The sequence below is a fragment of the Vigna radiata genome, chromosome 9, assembly GCF_000741045.1.
Source record: "Vigna radiata var. radiata cultivar VC1973A chromosome 9, Vradiata_ver6, whole genome shotgun sequence".
Classification (NCBI taxonomy): domain Eukaryota; kingdom Viridiplantae; phylum Streptophyta; class Magnoliopsida; order Fabales; family Fabaceae; genus Vigna; species Vigna radiata.
This window is the reverse complement of record NC_028359.1, coordinates 10,861,366-10,881,388: the sequence shown is the minus strand read 5'-3', so window position 1 is coordinate 10,881,388 and position 20,023 is coordinate 10,861,366. Positions and strand designations below refer to the sequence as shown.

Below are 20,023 nucleotides of genomic sequence, written 5' to 3'. Positions count from 1 at the left end.
AGCCAAAAACCTTTGAAAGTCATCCCTCAAAGCCTGCTCTAATACATAAATAGCCTGCATAAATTCAATACAAAATAGAATATTGTACCCTTAAAAAAATTGAAAAACTATCTACATATTTACTCTAATTTCCTCTAAAACTACCAATACATTAAGTCAGACCAAGATAATATCTAATTGCACTATTAGTATTCACCTTAAATCAATTAGTAGTTAAGTTAATTCAATATATATAACAAGTATTAACATGTTTCAATTTTAGAACAATAAGAAAAAATATTAGTTTTATTTAAAAAAAAATTAATTAAGTTAATTTTCGTTTAAAATTTTTTAATTGTTGAGCTATTTGAGCATATGTGAGGTTTTCAATAATTTTTATATGAATTTATTAAAGAAAAAGTTAACTATGCATGGAATATTGAAAGGTATCTTTTACCTTTATGCTTTCTAAATATAAATGTTTAGGTATTTCTTAAAGATTAATTAATATTAAATTTAATTTTTCTTTTACTAAACATATTGATAATTCTCATAAACACGAAATATATACTCATTTATAAATTAATAAAATTAAAATTATTGTATGTGATTTTTTTTTACTCAAAATGAAACATGTTAGGACTTATTCTACTATACTAGTTGTTTACTCTAAATATTTACTAAAAGGAAATTGAGTTCTCTTGATGTTTTCCAACACGACATTTATACTTTCTACTTTTTTTCATTATAAGAATAACCTCTTTAAGAGATATATGTGTATTTGTGTGAAGTGAAATATGTCATGTTTGCATACTATAAAAGAGACTTAATGTGTTAAAAATAAAGTAAAGTTATTATGTAATTTTAAATAAAATAATAAATAATTCATAGTAATTAGTCTAATATATTTTTTTGTGATTCAAAGTGGGTGCTGGTACAAAGTAAAAAAAGTTCAGTGATGATCTTTAGCGTTTCAAGGATAATTAAAAAATGTACTTGACTAGCTTTAGTTTCATCAGTGATGGTCTGTCCAGATAATCCTCGTTGAGAGTGTTTCATTATTGCTTTCTTTTCTAACAATTCATTACCTCATCAATTCCTTCCATGGAATTCGCGTCTTCATCATCCAAACTCCCACGGTATTACGACGTGCTCATCAACTTCAATGGAGAAGACATTCGCAGGAAATTTGTTTCTCATCTCGATTCTGTCCTCTCGTCCGTTGGACTCACCACTTTCCTTTATCATCAGAATGCAGTGGAGTCAACGCACGTCCAACAATCTATTCTCGATCTGTGTCGGGTAGTAATAGTTGTTTTCACCAAAACCTATTCTGAATCTGCTTGGTGTCTTCATCAGCTTCAACAAATCATTCAATGGCACCAAACTTATTGCCGACATGTTCTGCCTGTATATTACGAAATTCAGCCATCTGATGTACGTCTTCAGAAGGGCGATTTTGGAAAGGCCTTGAAAGCAACTGCACATCAAACATTTTCAGCACAACAACTTGAGCATGGCATGTCCAGATGGAGCGAAGCACTCACCAAAGCTGCAAATTTATTTGGATGGGATGAGAGTAATCACAGGTAAATCACTCACTCACTCACTCTACCATATTTCAGGCTTTTGATTTAACTTTGTTAATACATGACTTCTACTAAACTTGAAGGAGTGATGCTGAACTAGTGCACGAAATTGTTAAGAGCGTCCGTAATTCATCAGTTTTTTCCTGCTACTAAATTCCCAGTTGGATTACAATACGCAGTGGACACTAATTCAAACTATAAAAGATAAATCCATGGATGTTTGTACAATAGGGATATGTGGAATGAGAGGATCAGGTAAAACCACCCTTGCCAAAGCCATCTACCATAAAATCCATGGTACATTCATGCATAAAAGTTTCATTGAAGATATTGCACAAGTTAGTGAATCAAGAGGGCGTATTCATTTACGGGAACAACTTTTCAAATGTCCTAAACACAAAGGTGAAGATATACCCTTGAGATGGGAAGAAATGTGATTCGTGAGGCTTTGGTGAGCAGGCAAAGCTTTTACTTATAAGACTTTTGTAAAACAGGTGAAACTAGTTGTGGCTGTAAGGCTTTGTTGAGTAGGCAAGATGAAATTGACAATAAGACTTTGTTGAGTAGGCATGGTGACTCTAACTGTAATGCTTTGGTGAGTAGACAAACTAAATTGTATGTTATATGGGAAAGACATATTCGTTGTGTTTTTAGGATGATCCTAACTGTTAGGCTTTGTTGAGTAGGCACGGTTTGTTGAGTAGGCACGGTGACTCTGTCCGTAAGGCTTTGTTGAGATAGCAGGGTGACTCTTACCGTAAAGCTTTGGTGAGTAGATAGAGTAAATGGTAGTGTATGTAGAGAATGACATATGGTTTGAAATCATTTAGATGTAAAATGTTTTGGTACGATTGTGGTTGGCGCATCATTTTGAAAGTGATGTGGTTATGGTAACATGATTGTGATGTGAATTCCTTTGTTGGTTCAAATGTTTTGAGTAGTGTGGGTTGTTAAGAAAATCTCACGTTACACATACTCATATTTTTCTAAAATTGAGTCTTCTATTCATTGATAATTGAAGGACTTTAAATAATCATAGCACTCACAATATTACTAGGAATAAAAAAAATATTAACTATCTTAAAAATAAAATTTGCTTAATCTATGATAAAATAATATTATACCTAGATAAACAAAAAATCATAACTACCTATCCCTATTTTATCTCCATCAAAATCAAACTAAATATTACTAGACCCAAAACTAATAAAATAATATTTAAACAAAATTATTAATAAAACCCTAAAATTTAAGTTTATCCCAACAAACTCTCCCATAAACTTAAATTCTTCATTCCTTCATTCGGCTTTCCATGTGCATCATCCCACATCGAGTTTGCTTCTTTCAATCAGATTTGACATCTTCTTTTTCCTTAAGGCCCTTCTGTCTTTTACTTTGGTTAACCTCTTTAATGCTTTGACTGACTTTGTTATGCCCGACTTCTCAATAACCTTGACCAAATCGTTTCTAACCTTAGGCGATTTCTCAACAATCTTGACCGACATCTTCATTGGGTTCTTCTCAACATCTTCACCTTCCTCTTCGTCTAGTTCAAGAACACTAGAAGCTTTCTCTTCTTTTTCAAGAGCTGCCTTCTTTTGCTCCTCAAGCTCAACCCTCAGTTTATTCATAATTTCATTAGCTTAATCTAGAAGCCTCCTTATCCGTTGAATCTCTTCATCTTTTTATTTGAGTTCTTTCTCTAGGTTTTCTTTCTCCACAATTGTTGCATCCTTTACTGAGATCACTTCATCCATTATTGGAAACGGGCTCTCCATGTCCACTACATCCAAGCTCTTTGCAATCAACAAAATTCTACACTCTTCTTCCACATTTCAGTAACGAGATTCGTCTCCCCCTTTGTCTCGATCTTGCAATAATTTGCAATATGGCCAGTCTCGCCATAATTGTAGCACTTGTTTGATCTACACTTGTTTGCATAGTGGCCATACTTGCCACACTTAAAACACTTCACTCCTGACCGATCTTCTCGGTCTTTCCCTTATCCTCGGTCACGCTAATTCTGCTGACCGATTTGCTTTTCTCTATCATTCTCAAAATTACCTTGGTCATGTCTACCTCGTCCTCGGCCTCCTCACCCTCTGCCGCTAGGACCTCGATTCTAAGTAATCCAAGTTTTATTCAAGTCAAATTGTACCTTTAGTGCTTGATCGTCAGGTTCAACCTGATCATCCCAACTCCTTCTCCTTTGTTCGTGGGCTTCTAATGATCCAACAAGTTGATCCACTGTGAGAACCGACAAGTCCTTCGATTCTTCGATGGCGCACATAATACTTTCGAAATCTTTTGTAAGAGATCTCAAAATTTTTCCCACAACGCGGCTAGATGGCATTTGTTCTCCATTCCTGCCGAGTTGGTTGGTCACCTTCTCCACCCGAGTTATGTACTCGATTATATGCTCTTTGGGCTCCATCTTCAACTGTTCAAATTCTCCTCTGAGAGCTTGTATTCGGACTTGTCTAACGTGGTTTTCACCTTTATACGCAACCTCCAATATCTCCCAGGCTTCCTTTGCTAATTTGGCATTAGCTATTTTTTCGAATCCCGACTCATCTAAAGTACAATGCTGACCCATCTCTTGAACATGATTTCTTTAACGCGCTTATCAATGCCACTGTCTGATGTTCGTCTTCATCAGGTTCAACGTACCCGTCTTCCACAATATCCCAAACGTCTTGGGATCTCAATAATGCCTTAATCTGTAGGCACCAATTATCATAATTAGTTTTTCTCATCAAATGTAGCACACTCATACCATTGACAACCTTTGTCATCTCTCTCAAAAAATCAAATACTCACTTTTTCTTTCATGGTGTTTGATTCTATCTTTTTGTCTTTCTCGGTACTTAAAACATAAAGCACACACACTGATATTTTCCTAAAATTGAGTCTTCTATTCATTGATAATTTCTGGGTAAACATAGACCAGAGATGAACTATATTACAACAATCATATAACCAAAAACACATTGAAGAATATTACGTATTCTTACAATACTACATGTATAGATTAGCTTCCTTACCTCTATTCCAGCAAAAATCTTGAAATTTCTGGGTGTTCTAAGGTCCACAACTACTTTCCTTTGTTCATTCAACCAAGAATCTCTACTTCACCTCATGTTCTCTAGTTTTTCTTAGTATTTTCATTTTTTTCTTTCATTGAAGAGAAAGACAAGTTTTTATGCGTGTCCTCAACAGCCTACGGTGTTGGATGGTTTCAAAGAGGAGACCTATTGAAGCAACTTCTTTGTAGTCTCAAAGAAATTTTTATATGAAGCCAAAAATAATATCAAATGCTACGGTGATGAGGAAACATATTGTGTGTGTGGGGAAGGAGAAATTGTTTTACTTCAATAATATCGTTGTGATATCTGATTTAAGGATTCATCCATATCTTCTTCTAAACATTCACTTCATACTTGGTCATCCAAAATAAAAAAAAGTCAAGTTTTCAGAAACATAATCAAGTGGCATAAGAAAAAATTGGATGTAAGCGTGAGCTTTGAACATTACTACACATGGAAGTAAATTCCAACACCAGAAAAATTTGTTATTGAATCAGTCTTCACTAATGTAACTAATGATTTAGTTGCTGTGAAAATAAACTTTGTTGGCAACGTGAGAGGATATATACATGGTCCAAATCAGTCTATAAAATATAAAGTTGTACTAAATGCTTTCTAATTTCAGAATTGCGAACATTATTCCAAGTTTCACATAATCATCAAGTATATGAGAAACATATTAATTGGTAACCATGGCATAAGCCTTTCATACAATATAACATGCATCTCAAACATAATATACAAGATTCAACAACGCACACGCCAGAAAATAACATCATCTTATAGTACCACAACATGACCAAATTCACATACACAGACCAAACATCACTACGTAATTTAAGCGAATAAGGAAACTAATAGAATTGTATACTAACACATGCTTTTATGAATACTGTTATACCACACGGAAAATTTATTAACCGAGTTATACATCATAGTTAAAAAAAATACTTATCGTATTTATTTTGGGTTTTGCACATGTAATTAGCATTAAACGCTATATATCCTAAACGCTTAAAGTTACTCAAAATAGACATTGTTAAACGATAGTACTTGTATCATGCCTAAATACTTAGGATCTTATAACGCTTTAATGCATGTATGTTCTAGTACTCTTTTATCTGTTATGTTGTGCTATATTTTTTTGTGCAAAAACTATTAACTTTATTCAAAAGTCTGCATAGAATTAGAATGACGTTAAAAGGATATTCAAGGAATGACTCATACATACATTTGATTTAGAATCTTGAAAATATTTTGTGTACAATAGCTGTCTTAAATAAACTTTTCCAATTTTTCAAAAATTTTAGCAAAGAGAAGAGAAGAGAATAGATTATGACACACACACATGAGATTTTATATTGGTTAAACTCAAATGAGTTTACATCCAATTTTCCAAACAACCTAAGTTAGAAGGAATTTCACTATAAGAATGTAGAGATTACAAAATTACAAGGTCATTTATGTAATCTTAACCTCTAACAAACAAGAATGAAATACAGGAAAAATACTAGAAAGGGGGAGGGGAGTTGAATAATGTTTTTAAATTCTTTCGCAAATCAATGCTTAATAACTATTATATGGGTTAGACGGTTTGTAAAAGTTGTTAGACATTTATGTTTTCAATAAAGCGTTTTAGGAAAATGTTTTAAACAAGGGAAGCAATAACATAAGTATCTTTATATTGGTTCACTAAACTTGAGCTATGTCCAGTCTCCCTCAAGAACTCTTAAGAGGTTCCACTAATATTTTTCAAAGATATTTTAGATATATTTAAAATAGATTAGGATATTATATGAGGTGGTTTTAGAAAAAAATTATAAAGGGAAATCAAGTCAAGTTTTAGATTTAAAAACTTATTGAACATAATTAGGAAAAATGGAGGATTTTCAACTTTAGTTTAAAAACAGAAAATGAGGCAAAATCCGTTTTGAATATAGGAAATATTATTTTTACAACGAAATAAAAAGAAGGGCAACATATAGGAAGAGGTAGTTTGAGAAAAGAGAGCAAAATCCTATGTGTGAATTAAGAGAAAAAAAATGTGAGGGAGTGACTGTTTAGAAAGTGATTCAGCTTTAGGGGCATTTGCAATGGGATAGTGAGAACGTGAATTAAGTGAGGGTTAGGCCTCTTAGAAATTCTGGGCCAAGGTATGGGAAGCTTACATAGTTTTTTATGCATGTGAATGTGAATAGGGTTTGTGATTTTCGTTCCATTGATGGGTAAGGGTATGTGAGTGTATAGATAATGGTTCCATGTGAGATATCCACTGTATATATTGGCTATTATTGTATACTTTTATGTTGATCTGATTCTGATGGGAATCGTGGTGCATGTATATGTGTGAGGGTTGTTTTGGATAATGAAAGAGTATGTTTTGCTTGTGTATCATGAGGAATGAATTAGAGCTTGGGATTTGTATTAATATGTGTTTGGTTGACTTCATATGATTATGAGATATTAATAACAATATGGAAAGATGATTCGAATGGATTATGATTTGTTATACCTTTGAGGGTGAAGTCCATAATATGTTTGGCCTTTTGGTGAGATACCTATAAGATGATGGACATGTCTACTCATGTACCTAGTAATTCCTGAGTTTTGGGCGACTTTCAATCGTGCGATACGGGAAATAGACTCTCTTGGGCCTTATGTGTAAAAAGAGAGTCGTGTTCGAGTGATACACCTTCTTTGTATGGGAAATGATGTTTTGTTTGATCTCCGGCTCGTTGTAGAGTATAGTACTCAATGCATGATGTGTCGACGTTTTCACTTGTAAGTCCTTGCGGAACAAGGAAACAAATCCTTTAGTCGTGAGGGCAAGACGACTCGAGCGAGCATGTTCAGTATAACAGGTGTGTGAGGTTGGATACAGGAGATAAACCCAGGGTTGTTCATGATGATGTTGGGGATTCATGATGATGATGTGTTTGAAGATCATCTTAATAAGGATGACATTGATGGTATCGTCATGATATGGCTGATAAGGAGGTTGATGACGAGCATGGTGTAGAAATGATGATGTTATTAAGGATAACATTGTAGATGAATATATATTATATTGTTATTGTTGTGTTAACGGTAGCTTATCCATACTTGTTTGTGTTTGTGTGTGTCTTGCGATGATCGTATGACCTTTGGTTATACGGGTGAAGGAATGTTGCAGATGCTCCAAATATATGATAGAAACACGAGAGTGAGGAAAAGACTTGGTTTATTTAAAGTTTTTATACTATAAGTTTTAAAAACAATGTAATTGGATTTTTATTTCTCTGTTTATTTTATTAATTTCAAAATTATGTAATTGAATAATATTTTTGGTAAAATTAGGATTTTGTTTTAATTCCACATGTTTTAAATATAAATTTTTTGAAACATCTTAACTTTAAATACTATTTGTAAGATTATAAATTAGAGCATGGTCGTATGATACAATATCATTATTATATCAAATTTTAATTTGGCTTAAATTGATTGATTTTTTTTTTTTTGTTTGAAATTGACTTTGAGAAATCTGGCCATAAATATTTTCACCAGCGATTAGTTAGATGTAAACTTTTGGAACAAAGATTTTTGGGTTAGTTGATTGGGTTGGGGGATTTTTCATACTGAAAAACTGGTGCATATTTCTAGTACATTGAATTTTACTATGACTTGTTTTGTGTGGACTGCTGTAGGCTTAGATTTTATTTTTGTTTATAAAGTATTGGTCAGATTGCAGTTTATCCTAATGCAAACTTCCTCGTTTATTGTACTTCTACTATCCTTTTTCAAAACACGTTTCATATGTGCTGAAACTGAAAACTCGGCACTTATTTGGATAAGAAACTTTAACAAGTGATTTTATTTGAAATTTCTTCTTAAAATTGTTTAATTTCAATTTTCTTTTAACTTTTTCATCTAAACAAGTGATTTTATTTTAAAAAAATTTATACTTTTTAAATAAATAAATAAATTATCTCGTACAAACACAACATTAGTATATCTCATAGGTGTAATTGAAAAAGAAATATGTTCCTATAATTCCATAATAATAATGTCTTCTCTAATATTCGTGCATTATATTAATTATATATGCTAAGTCTTCTTTTTATTTATTTACTGTACCTATATAGGTATAATGATATAAGTGGATATTTCTATAGGTATTCACTATACTCTATAAATGTTGTCTCTGTTAGAACATTCTTCACCATCTTTTTCATCATTTTTTTTATAATGTCTCTCTTATGGACGTCTTTCATCATCTTTTTCATCATTTTATTTTATTCACTTCAACTGACACCTTCGATTGTTGAAGCCTCCAGTCTAATTGTTGGATAAACACATGCATGCCAAAATCAGTGCTATTCACAAAACTACATCACGTGTGTCTACATTTATAAAGTTAAATACAATATTGTAAATGTATTAAGCATACATACCCATCTGGTTAATAAGTATTACACTCATGGAAATATATATAAAATTTGACAGCGATAGCATCCATCAACTTAAGAATATGTTATTTGATTTGGAATAGGTAAATATATACTAGTGCATTTTATAAATATAATTCGTTTTTTAAATATATAATTCGTTTAGCACAACGTCTCTAGTTTGAGAAAAAAAAAAAAGGAGCTTAGCTTGGAATAGGTAAAATTCAAAATCAATATAAATAAAAAAGAAAAAAAAAGTTATTTAATAATAATAACAAAGTGATTTTGAAACAATTTTATAATTTAATTAAAATTAAATGAGTAAATAGTTAATTCAATACAACAAACTAACTATTGATATATTTCAATTTTAGAGGAAACAAATATTATAGTTTTAGTACAAAAGTTTTAATAATCGTCATTTGTATTTATTGAAGAAAAAGTTAACTATGCATTAAATATTGAAAGGTGTCATTTACCTTCACTTGTTGCTTCCTAAATATAAATGTTTAGTGATTTCTTAAAGATTAATTACATATTAAATTTATTTTTTCTTTTACTAAACATATTGATAACTCTCATAAACACGAAATATATACTCAATTACAAATTAATAAATTAAAATTATTGTATGTGATTGTTCTTTTACTCAAAATGAAACATGTTAATGCTTATTCTACTATACTCAAAGTAAAAAAAGGTTCTGTGATGGTCTTAACGCGTTTCCTGGACGATTGAAAAAGTGCTTTAAATCGATTTTGTGTCTGTATGAATAATCTCTTTGAGAGTGTTTTATTATTGCTTTCTCTTCTAACAGTTCATTACCTCACCAATTTCTTCCATGGAATTTGCGTCTTCATCATCCAAACTCCCACGGAAGTACGATGTGCTCATCAGCTTCACTGGAGAAGACATCCGCAGGAAATTTGTTTCTCATCTCGATTCTGCTCTCACGTCCGTTGGACTCACTAATTTCCTTCATCATCAGAATGCAGTGGAGTCAATGTACGTCCGAAAACCTATTCTTTATCTGTGTCGGATAGTAATAGTTGTTTTCACCAAAACCTATTCTGAATCTGCTTGGTGTCTTCATCATCTTCAACAAATCATTGCATGGCACGAAAGTAATTGCCGACATGTTCTGCCCGTATATTACGAAATTCAACCCTCTGATGTACGTCTTCAGAAGGGTGCTTTTGGAGAAGCCTTCAAGGTAACCGCACAACAAACCTTTTCGGCACAACAACTTGAGCATGGCATGTCCAAGTGGAGCCACGCACTCACCAAAGCTGCAAATTTCTTTGGATGGGATGAGAGCAATTACAGGTAAATCACTCACTCACTCAATAACCATATTTTAAGCTTCTACTTTAATTTTGTTAATACATGACTTCTTCCATAATTGCTATTGGACTTGAAGGAGTGATGCTGAACTAGTGGACAATATTGTTAAGAGCGTTCTTAATTTATCAGTCTTGTCTGCTACTAAATTCCCAGTTGGATTACAAGACCAAGTGGAAGATTTAATTCGAACTATAAAAAATAAGTCCACGGATGTTTGTACAATAGGGATATGTGGAATGGAAGGATCAGGTAAAACCACCCTTGCCAAAGCCATCTACCATCAAATCCATGGTACATTCATTCATAAAAGTTTCATTGAAGATATTGCACAAGCTAGAGAACCAAGAGGGCGTATTCATTTACAAAAACAACTTCTTTCAGATGTCCTAGAAACAAAGGCGAAGATAAATACCGTTGAGATGGGAAGAAATATGATTCGGGACAGACTTTTTGGGAAAAGGGTCCTCATCGTACTTGACGATATGGATGACTATCTTCCATTATTAGATATAAGTAAAAGTCGTTCATGGTTAAGTGCAGGAACAGTAATAATAATGACAACAAAGGACGAAGACCTATTTAGCAAATATCAAGTTGATTCTGTTGTTCGGATAAATCTAATGAATGAAAACGAGTCCCTTGAGCTTCTTAGTTGGCACGCATTTAGAGAAGCAAAACCACAAAAAAAATACGATTACCTTGCAAGAAGTGTAGTTACTCATTGTGCAGGACTACCTCTAGTTCTTGAAGTCATTGGAAGTACCTTATTTGAAAGGACGGAAGAGGAATGGTATAGTGTATTGTATGAATTACATAAAATTCCCATGCACCGTGTTCAACGGAAATTGGAAATAAGCTTGGACCGTTTACGTAATCAAATGGAAAGGGATTTATTCCTTGATTTATGTTGTTTCTTTGTTGGTAAGGACAGAGCCTATGCTACGAAGATCCTAAATGGCCCTCGAGTAGAAGCTGATAGTGGAATAAGAGTTCTCATGAAGCGTAACCTCATTAAAGTCAAAAGGAATAACAAATTTGGAATGCATCCTTTACTACAAGAAATGGGAATAGCAAATTTTTGTGAGATTTCAAGAGAGAAACGTGGGAAGAACCGTCAACTGTTGTTTGATGTGGATGCAGAATATTCATTGCAAGTGTACGCTATAAGAACATTCTTTGTATGTGATTTGAAACTTCTTCTGAAAGTGTTTAATTTCTCATGTACGCAATGCATTTTTCTTTCTTTGCTCTTTAAATCACAGGAGAGAAAAGATTATGAGGTATTGCCTGTCTTGCTTTCAACAAGAAGAGAACCATCAAGACTTCCGAAAGACGGTGTAAATTCTGAGAACCTTTCTCCAAAATTGAGATGGATTAGTTTCCGTGGGTTTTCTATAGAATACCTACCCAACTACTTTAATGCGCATGATACCACAGCGATTGAAATAAAACACAGTCTTCTTCAATTCTTTTGGGAAGAACCCCAGGTTTTATTACGAGCCATTCTTCATTATAACATAAAGCTTCATTAAAATAAAATAGTGACTTCCTACTGTCTCATTTTTTATTTTCGTTGCTGATATTTATCAAAAACTATCTTGGTGTAGGTTTTGAGATCACTGAAAGTCCTTAACCTTAGTCACTCCATGTACTTGACAGAAACACCTGACTTTTCGAGACTACCAAATCTTGAAGAACTCATTCTAAAAGATTGTCCGAGATTGCAGGAAGTACACCAATCTATTGGACATCTCTGTTATCTTATACTACTCAATTTGAAGGACTGTAAACGTCTAAGCAATCTCCCCCAAGAGATATATAGGTTGAAATCTTTAAAAACTCTTATCCTCTCTGGGTGTTCGAAGATTGACCCAATGGAGAAAGATATAGTGCAAATGAAATCCTTGATAACTCTAGTTGCTGAAAATACAACTGTGAAAAAAGTTCCTTTTTCAATTGTAAGTTCAAAAGCCATTGGATATATATCCTTACAAGGATTTGAGAGATTGTCACGTAATTCTTTTCTTTCCATCATTATTCGGTCTTTGATTTCGCCGACAATGAATCCCATATCTTATATTCATTCCTTGTGCATGGATATCGATAACAATTGGGAAGACATTGGACCATTGCTTAGCAGCCTGGAAAATCTTCGAAGTGTTTTGGTTCAATGTGACACCGAATTTCAATTATCTGAGCAAGTAAAAAATATTCTGGTCTACTATTTTTCAAAATTTACCCAATCAGAAATTTCAAAGCAGAACTCCAGATCTTCTTTGATTGGTGTTGGAGCATACCTTGAATTCTTCAATGCTGTCCGAGATAACATATCTGAGGTTCTTCTCTCCCTTTTCCTTTGTTTATTTCAATCTCCATCATTTAAGCTATTAATTAAGAGAACGTAAAATAATCATAATAAAGTATCTAATAGAAACTACAATTCTATACTTTTAGCCCCTGTTGCTACAGCTACACAACTTCATCCAAAACTATTTGATTTTAATAATAGAATAACATAATGATCATGCTTACACTAAGTATTAGGAAATTGATTTCCTCTTTCTTGCTTGACTAGTTTTTTGATTGTTTTATACTCAATTATTGTATAAACTGAAAGAGACGAAAACAGAAATGTATTCTAAATCCCTAACGACAAGATAGTGATGTATACACAACAAAACTACTAACCAAATTTATTTAAATTCCATTGGTATGCTTTAATAGAGTATTGGATTTTGTAATCTTTATCGACAAATAATAATTGTAGAAGACAATAGAAATAGGAAAATTAAATAAATGACTAAGGTTTTATCTCATGGTACAGGTATTGGCAAGTAGTGAGTCTTCTGATGTCAACCGCCCTTATTGGTTGGCCTATATGGGTGAGGGAGATTCTGTTTCTTTCACTGTGCCTCTGGATAATGACATTAAGGGAATGGTTTTGTGTGTTGTTTATGTATCAACCCCTGAAATTGAGGCAACTGAATGTCTTAGAAGTGTTTTAATTGTTAATTACACAAAGTGCACTTTACAGATACACATGCATGGCAAATTAATTTCCTTTAATGATATATATTGGCAGACTATAAGGTCAAATTTAGGATCAGGAGACAAGGTGAAGATTTTTGTGAATTTTTCTCAAGGATTGGTAGTCAAGAATACATATGTCTATCTTATATGTGGTGATTCACATTACTTGGAAAAAGAGCCTACTCCAAACAAAAATTAGATTCATAGAGAAAATTGTAAAGTGACTTCTGGCAAGTCATTTATCTTCTATGGGAACTGCAGGATCCCTTTACTTGTGGAATTAATCTGTGCCCTTAATTGCAATTCATTTTTTTTCCATCCTTTCCTTGTTTTTCGTATAGCTTATAGTTAAGAAATTCTTGTTTATTTTAGTCCTGTTTCTCACTCCTCATATTGTGCTTCCTTGTCTTCACTTGTACTGTTTATTGTATTTGTTTTCAAGTTACTTTTGTCAATTTTTTTCCCTTTTAGCATATAATATCCCATTAAGAAATCCTCTAAAAAAAATACATGCATTAAAGGTATATGTTATTTGATATTGTTGTGTTTTTCTTTGCTATATGCTATGTAGTTTCTGTTTCCGTTTCAACATAATAAGCACCATAGCCCCGTCCCATTATTTAAGACTAAATGAACCAAATTTTAATTTCAGTTGTCGTTGTTACTCAGTTTTGATTTGTTTAATGTAAAATTAGATATATCCATTTTTTCTAAGTAATTTTGGCAATCCTTAAAAAGGCTTTTAGTTGAATTTCACTTTCATGGACCTCTGCCAAGAGGAAGCAACTCATCATTCATATCACTCATTCGTAAGGGGGAGAATCCCTAGAGATTTACTGATTACAGACTCGTATCTCTAGTAAGTTGCATGTATAAACTCTTGGGGATTTCTTCTCTACATGCTTAGAAGACTACGCTTTTATGAAAAATGTTATTTTGGATCATGCTCTGTATCTATTTCTGTCAATAAAAGCCCTACTATGGAGTTTGTTATGCAAAGAGGCATCAAACAAGGGGATCAGCTTGCTCGTTTTGTGCTAGAACATTTAAGTTTATTGTTAGAAGTTATAGGTAAAAGATGAAACGAATCTGTGTGGATGTGTTGTAGAAGAAAAAATGAATTGTTGGTGATGGATGGGCGAGATAAAATGTGAGGAACCCGTAATGATGGTCTCTGTTTTTTTGTATGAAGTTGGAAGAGGCAAAGGACTGGAGGCCGCAGAGGAAATCTGTTGCCTCCTACTCCAAAGACCAAAAGTTATTTTTGTTTTTTTATTTAATAATTATTTTTTAGATTTTCTAAAAATAAATTAATTTATTGTGTTGAAAATATAAATATTTGATATTACACTACTAGGTCATTAATGGAAATAGAAATGAATTTTATTATGTTTCCTTGTTAATGTAGTAACAGAAATACTATGCCTCTGGTCCACCACAAGAGAGAAAAAGGAAGAAAATGGTAACCAATGTGTCTATACAGAAAAAAAAAAATATTTGAAGAAGAAATTTTATACCAATTATTTCATTTATGTTATTATTTTTATTGTGCAAGCCATTAGAGTTTTCTTGTGTTAGGATTCACGTTGTTAATGAAAAGAATTCTCTATTAATCCTTAGATACGTTGACGAAAACTTGAGATATATGCATTATTTATTATTGGCGAAAAGTATTTATTAGATTAGATTACTAGATTTTTCGTTCCTGTTGTGATTTTTTTGTCTGAAAATATTGGTTTATGGGCATTTCCCTCTTTTGTGTAGGGTACAGTCTATTGTTTTACTTATTATTGTTATTTATTTTTATTTTTTTTGGTATTTTTAAGTATCCTCTATTATTTATACTGGCAACAAGTGGTGCGACTTTTGCTTCAGTTGTTACTTTTCTAATCTTCCTAATAATTATACACTAAATATCTACAAGCGAAATTGAAACTGAGCTGTGCCAGCTATTATTTCTTTCTAGCTTTGTGATTGCTATTTTGCTTCCTAGTAAAACCCGAAAAGCAAGAAAAACAAAATAGACTTTGGTCATTTGCTTCGGAAACATCGTTGTAGTTTCGTTAACAGCCAGAGTTATGAGGCATTCAGACCCTCATATAAGTTGTAAAAAAAACAACAAAATGAAAAAACATGTTTTTTCACTTTTACTGGCTTGGTCGTTTTTCATCGAATTCAGCCAATGCCTTCTTATTCTTCGTCGTCATCCTTCTCAAAATCAAGGTCAAAATCAAAATCAAAACCCCAGTTCACATATGATGTCTTCATCAGTTTTAGGGGAGAAGACACTCGGAGGAATTTCGTTTCCCATCTCTATTCTGCCCTCAAAGACACTGGAGTCAACGCTTTTCTGGACGATGAGAAGCTTGATAAGGGAGAAGAGCTGAAATCTGAACTGTTGCATGCAATAGAAGGATCTCAAATAACCATTATTGTTTTCTCCCAAAACTACATTCACTCTACATGGTGTCTTGATGAACTCCTCAAAATCATGGAATGCCATGCTTTTAGAGGACAAGTGGTTATGCCAGTGTTTTATGATATTGGCCCCTCATTTTTACGTGACACCGAAGATATTTCTTTCGAAGTCATTTCTGACCAACAGAGCAGGATAAAACTATGGAAGAAAGCACTGACACAAGCAGCAAATTTAGCAGGTTGGGATTTGAGAAATTACAAGTAAGCAGTCAATTCTGTTTTATTATTATTATTATTATTATTTAAGTTCAGCACCAGCACTGGAAGAAGTAAAATCTGAGCGAAATTTCCCCGAGTCAATGTTTGCATTAGAAGAATGTTTGTGTAGAAGTAGAGAAATATCATTCCCTTGTAAGCTATCTCTTGGAGTAAATGCCATGAAATTCGAACTCATGAAGGCTTTTATTGTGATACTTTGCTGTTATACCATAAAATTCTTCAGGTGGGCTTAAGGGTAGGTCAACAATTGACCATGAATATATTGAGAGGTATATTTTATATTTCGATATATGTGAACTGAGAGCAATTTTGGATGAAGAAAGTTGATCCTAGTTATGATTATAGTCTTAGAGGAATCCAGTATAGTTTATCAAACCACACACATTAACTTGCTATTTACGAGATTTCTGATTTACTTGTAAAAGATTTAGTAGAAGTGCTTCTGCTACGAACACTGCGGCAGAAAGAATTTGGGGTTGTATACTACTGAAATTTTGTTCTAAGCTTATAATCTTTTGACAATTTGTGTCCATTCTCATTTTGGGTTATTTTTGTTGCAGAAATGAAAATGATCTCATGAAGGAAATTGTTTGTAAGGTTTTGAAAAGACTGGATAGAACATACTTGTCTATCACAAACTTTCCAGTTGGACTAGAATGCCGTCTGCAGCATGCTATTGACTTTATTAGAAATAAAAAAATAGGAACCTGTATATTAGGAATTTGGGGAATGGGAGGGATTGGCAAAACAACCATAGCCAAATCCATTTACAATGAAATTCGTCATGAATTCAAATATAGAAGTTTTCTTGCAAATATTAGAGAAGTTTGGGGAGGAGATCGGGGCCCAATTGATTTGCAAGAACAGCTTCTTTCAGATATCCTTAAAACAACAAAGACAAACGTGCATAGCATTGATTGGGGAAAAGGAAAGATCAAAGAAATGCTTTGCACAAAAAAGGTACTTGTTGTTCTTGATGATGTGAACATCTTTGAACAATTAATTGCATTATGTGGAAATCGTAATGAAATCAGTCGAGGAAGTGTAATAATCATTACCACCAGAAACGTACGTCTACTCGAAGAGATTGGAGTTGACTATGTGCATGGAGTTGAGAAAATGAATAAAATTGAGTCCCTTGAGCTTTTTAGTTGGCATGCTTTTAGGAGAGCAAATCCAACTAGGGACTTTTTTGAAGTCTCAAAGGAAGTAATCACATACTGCGGAGGGCTACCACTAGCTCTTGAAGTTCTTGGATCTTACTTATACAAGAGAAAAAAAGAAGAGTGGCAAAGTGTATTATCAAAATTAAAAGAAATACCAAATGATAAAATACAAGAGAAATTGAAAATAAGCTATGATGGTTTATCAGATCATATGGAGAAGGACATATTTCTTGACATATGCTGCTTCTTTATTGGTAAGGACAGAGGCTATGTCACAGAGATACTAAATGGTTGTGGACTTCATGCTGATATTGGAATACCAGTACTAGTAGAAAGGAGCCTCATCAAGGTTGAGAAGAATAACAAGCTCGGAATTCATGATTTACTACGTGACATGGGAAGAGAAATTGTTCGTCAAAGTTCACCGCTACCACAAAAGCGCAGTAGATTATGTGTTCATGATCACGTACTTGATATATTGACTGAACATACCGTAAGAACTTTCTGTAACTTTTTAAAATTTCAATCATCCACTGTGATCTTATCAGGAACATAGTAACACAATCTGTTTTTATTTTTTCAATCATATTGTTTTTCTTAATCTTTTGGGTGAAAGCCCTAGGACTGTTAATTTTTGGCTTTTGAATGTGTTTGTCTTGGTAACGCACACTATATGCATGCTGACGCTATAGGCTTTGTGCATTGCTTACTATCTTTCTGCTGTGAAAACAGCAAAGGGTTAGCTTCATTGAATTCTCAAATTTTCCTGTGTTTATTTGATTACAGGGAACAGAAGCCATTGAGGGATTAGCTTTGAAATTGCATAGACCTGGCAGAGTTCACTTCAGTGCCAAAACATTTGAGAACATGAAAAGACTGAGAATTTTGCAATTTGATCATGTCCAACTTGCTGGAGATTATGGGCATATTTCCAAACACTTGACATGGGTCTATTGGCGAGGATTTTCATTAAAATACATACCTGATAACTTTTATCAGGGAAACGTAGTTGCTATTGACATGAAACACAGTAATCTTAAGCTAGTATGGAAGGAGCCCCTACAACAGGTATATCATCAAAAGAGTTTTCTATGGTGACCATATTAATTGTTTCCCCCATCTTTACTAATACCCTTCTGAAAAATATCTCTTGCAGAGGCTGGAAAGGCTAAAGTTCATCAATCTTAGTCATTCCAAGTTGTTGTCAAAGACCCCTGACTTTTCAAAACTACCAAATCTTGAGAGAGTCATTCTCAAAGATTGTCCAAACTTGTCTGAGCTGCACCATTCCATTGGAAATCTGCCTAATCTTCTTATTTTAAATTTGAAGGACTGTATATGCCTTCGGAATCTCCCAGTGATAAAATCGAAGTCTTTAAGAGTACTCATCCTTTCTGGTTGTTCAAAGATCGACAAGTTAGAAGAAGAAATAGTGCAGATGGAATCGTTAACAACTCTAAGGGCAGAGAATACTAGCCTAACACAAGTGCCATTTTCTATAATAAGATTAAAAAAGATTGGGTTTATATCACTTTGTGGATATGAAGGATTAGCAAGTGTTTTGTTTCCTTCTATCATATGGTCTTGGATGTCGCCAACAACAGGTCGTGTATCCTCTATGCAATCACTTGGAAGCATTTCAACATCTTTAGTCTCTGTCCATCTACAGGATAATAATTTGGGTAACCTACTATCAAAGCTTAGTGAGTTTTCAAAACTTCGAAGCATTTGCGTGCAATGTAACTCAGATCTTCAACTAACTCAAGAATTAAGAAGAATAGTGGATGACTTCTGCAAAGTACATTCTGCAATGGAAACAACCTATGCACCACAAATTTTAGAAAATTCTATGGTATCTCGTTTAATTGGATTTGGAAGTCACTACCGAGTCATGGATATGCTTAGCAATGATATGACAGAGGTTGATTCTATCTCTCTAATCTCTCGCCTTTCTTTTTCTTTGTGTGTGTGACTCATTAACTTTTAATTTTTTAGAGAGCATTGGATAACTTAACTTTGGAAAAATGGCATATGCTTCACTTTTTTGGCATTTAGCTTGGTTGGGAGCATTGCTCTGTCACTTCCATTACAAATTGAATCTAATAAAAAATTGTCAGCAGATAAGTCCCACATTGAGAAAAATTTACTTTGATGCTTACTTTTCTTGTTATAATATGAGCACATTATTTTTTTAGTAAGACACCAAAATCTTTTCCATTTTTTCAGTGTACTTTAGTGCTTCAGAGAAAAGAAGAAAAATAGTTTCTCCTATAAGATTCTCCTGTTAGTTGTTTTTCTGATTTTTGGGAGAGGGTGTTACTATCTTCTCAGTTAGAGTTTGACTTAGAGAGAAGAGTATTGTAATTTTCTTTCTCTGTAAAATTATATTATTGTCTATTATCTGTTTAGTTATCTTTTATCTTTTATTTTAGTTGTTATAGTTTAGCTGGGAATTCATATGTTGTTACTTTGGTACCTCTCACTGGTTTCAGAGCTAGCTTCCTGATTGTATTTCATTGTTATTGTCACTGGAATAGTGTTGTGTTCTTGGTTGTATTTCATGGCTGTGGCTATTGTGGTTAGAATAGTGTTATAGAAAAATAGTTATTCTTGGCATCAGAATAGAACAAAATTATTCTTATTATTGTAGTAGTGTTGTCTAGGAAAAGTTGTCTCAGGAAAGACTTGGTATTTTAAGAGTGTCCAGT

General features: G+C 33.3%; 4 protein-coding genes across 4 annotated transcripts; all 4 read left to right on the top strand.

The window, feature by feature from the left end:
* The first annotated feature begins 1,083 nt into the window (after positions 1-1,083).
* LOC111242484 (disease resistance protein RLM3-like) lies at positions 1,084-1,721 on the top strand. Its single transcript, XM_022785910.1, has 2 exons — positions 1,084-1,568; positions 1,652-1,721. The coding sequence occupies exons 1-2, from the start codon at positions 1,084-1,086 to the stop codon at positions 1,719-1,721; spliced, it is 555 nt and encodes a 184-aa protein (XP_022641631.1).
* Positions 1,722-10,658: 8,937 nt separating this feature from the next.
* Positions 10,659-13,854, top strand: LOC106773315 (TMV resistance protein N-like). Its single transcript, XM_022785909.1, has 4 exons — positions 10,659-11,600; positions 11,685-11,909; positions 12,030-12,758; positions 13,247-13,854. Exons 1-4 carry the CDS (start codon positions 10,659-10,661, stop codon positions 13,649-13,651), a joined length of 2,301 nt encoding a protein of 766 aa, XP_022641630.1. The 3' UTR covers positions 13,652-13,854.
* A 1,395-nt stretch (positions 13,855-15,249) lies between these two features.
* Positions 15,250-16,697, top strand: LOC111242500 (TMV resistance protein N-like). The gene has a single exon (XM_022785951.1). The coding sequence runs from the start codon at positions 15,635-15,637 to the stop codon at positions 16,133-16,135; it is 501 nt and encodes a 166-aa protein (XP_022641672.1). The 5' UTR covers positions 15,250-15,634; the 3' UTR covers positions 16,136-16,697.
* On the top strand, positions 16,672-19,831 carry LOC106773314 (TMV resistance protein N-like; the record flags this gene model as incomplete). Its single annotated transcript, XM_022785908.1, has 3 exons — positions 16,672-17,808; positions 18,102-18,383; positions 18,472-19,831. Coding segments are annotated over 3 exons (2,235 nt in total), but the record flags the coding sequence as incomplete, so codon positions are not given.
* Positions 19,832-20,023: the final 192 nt, after the last annotated feature.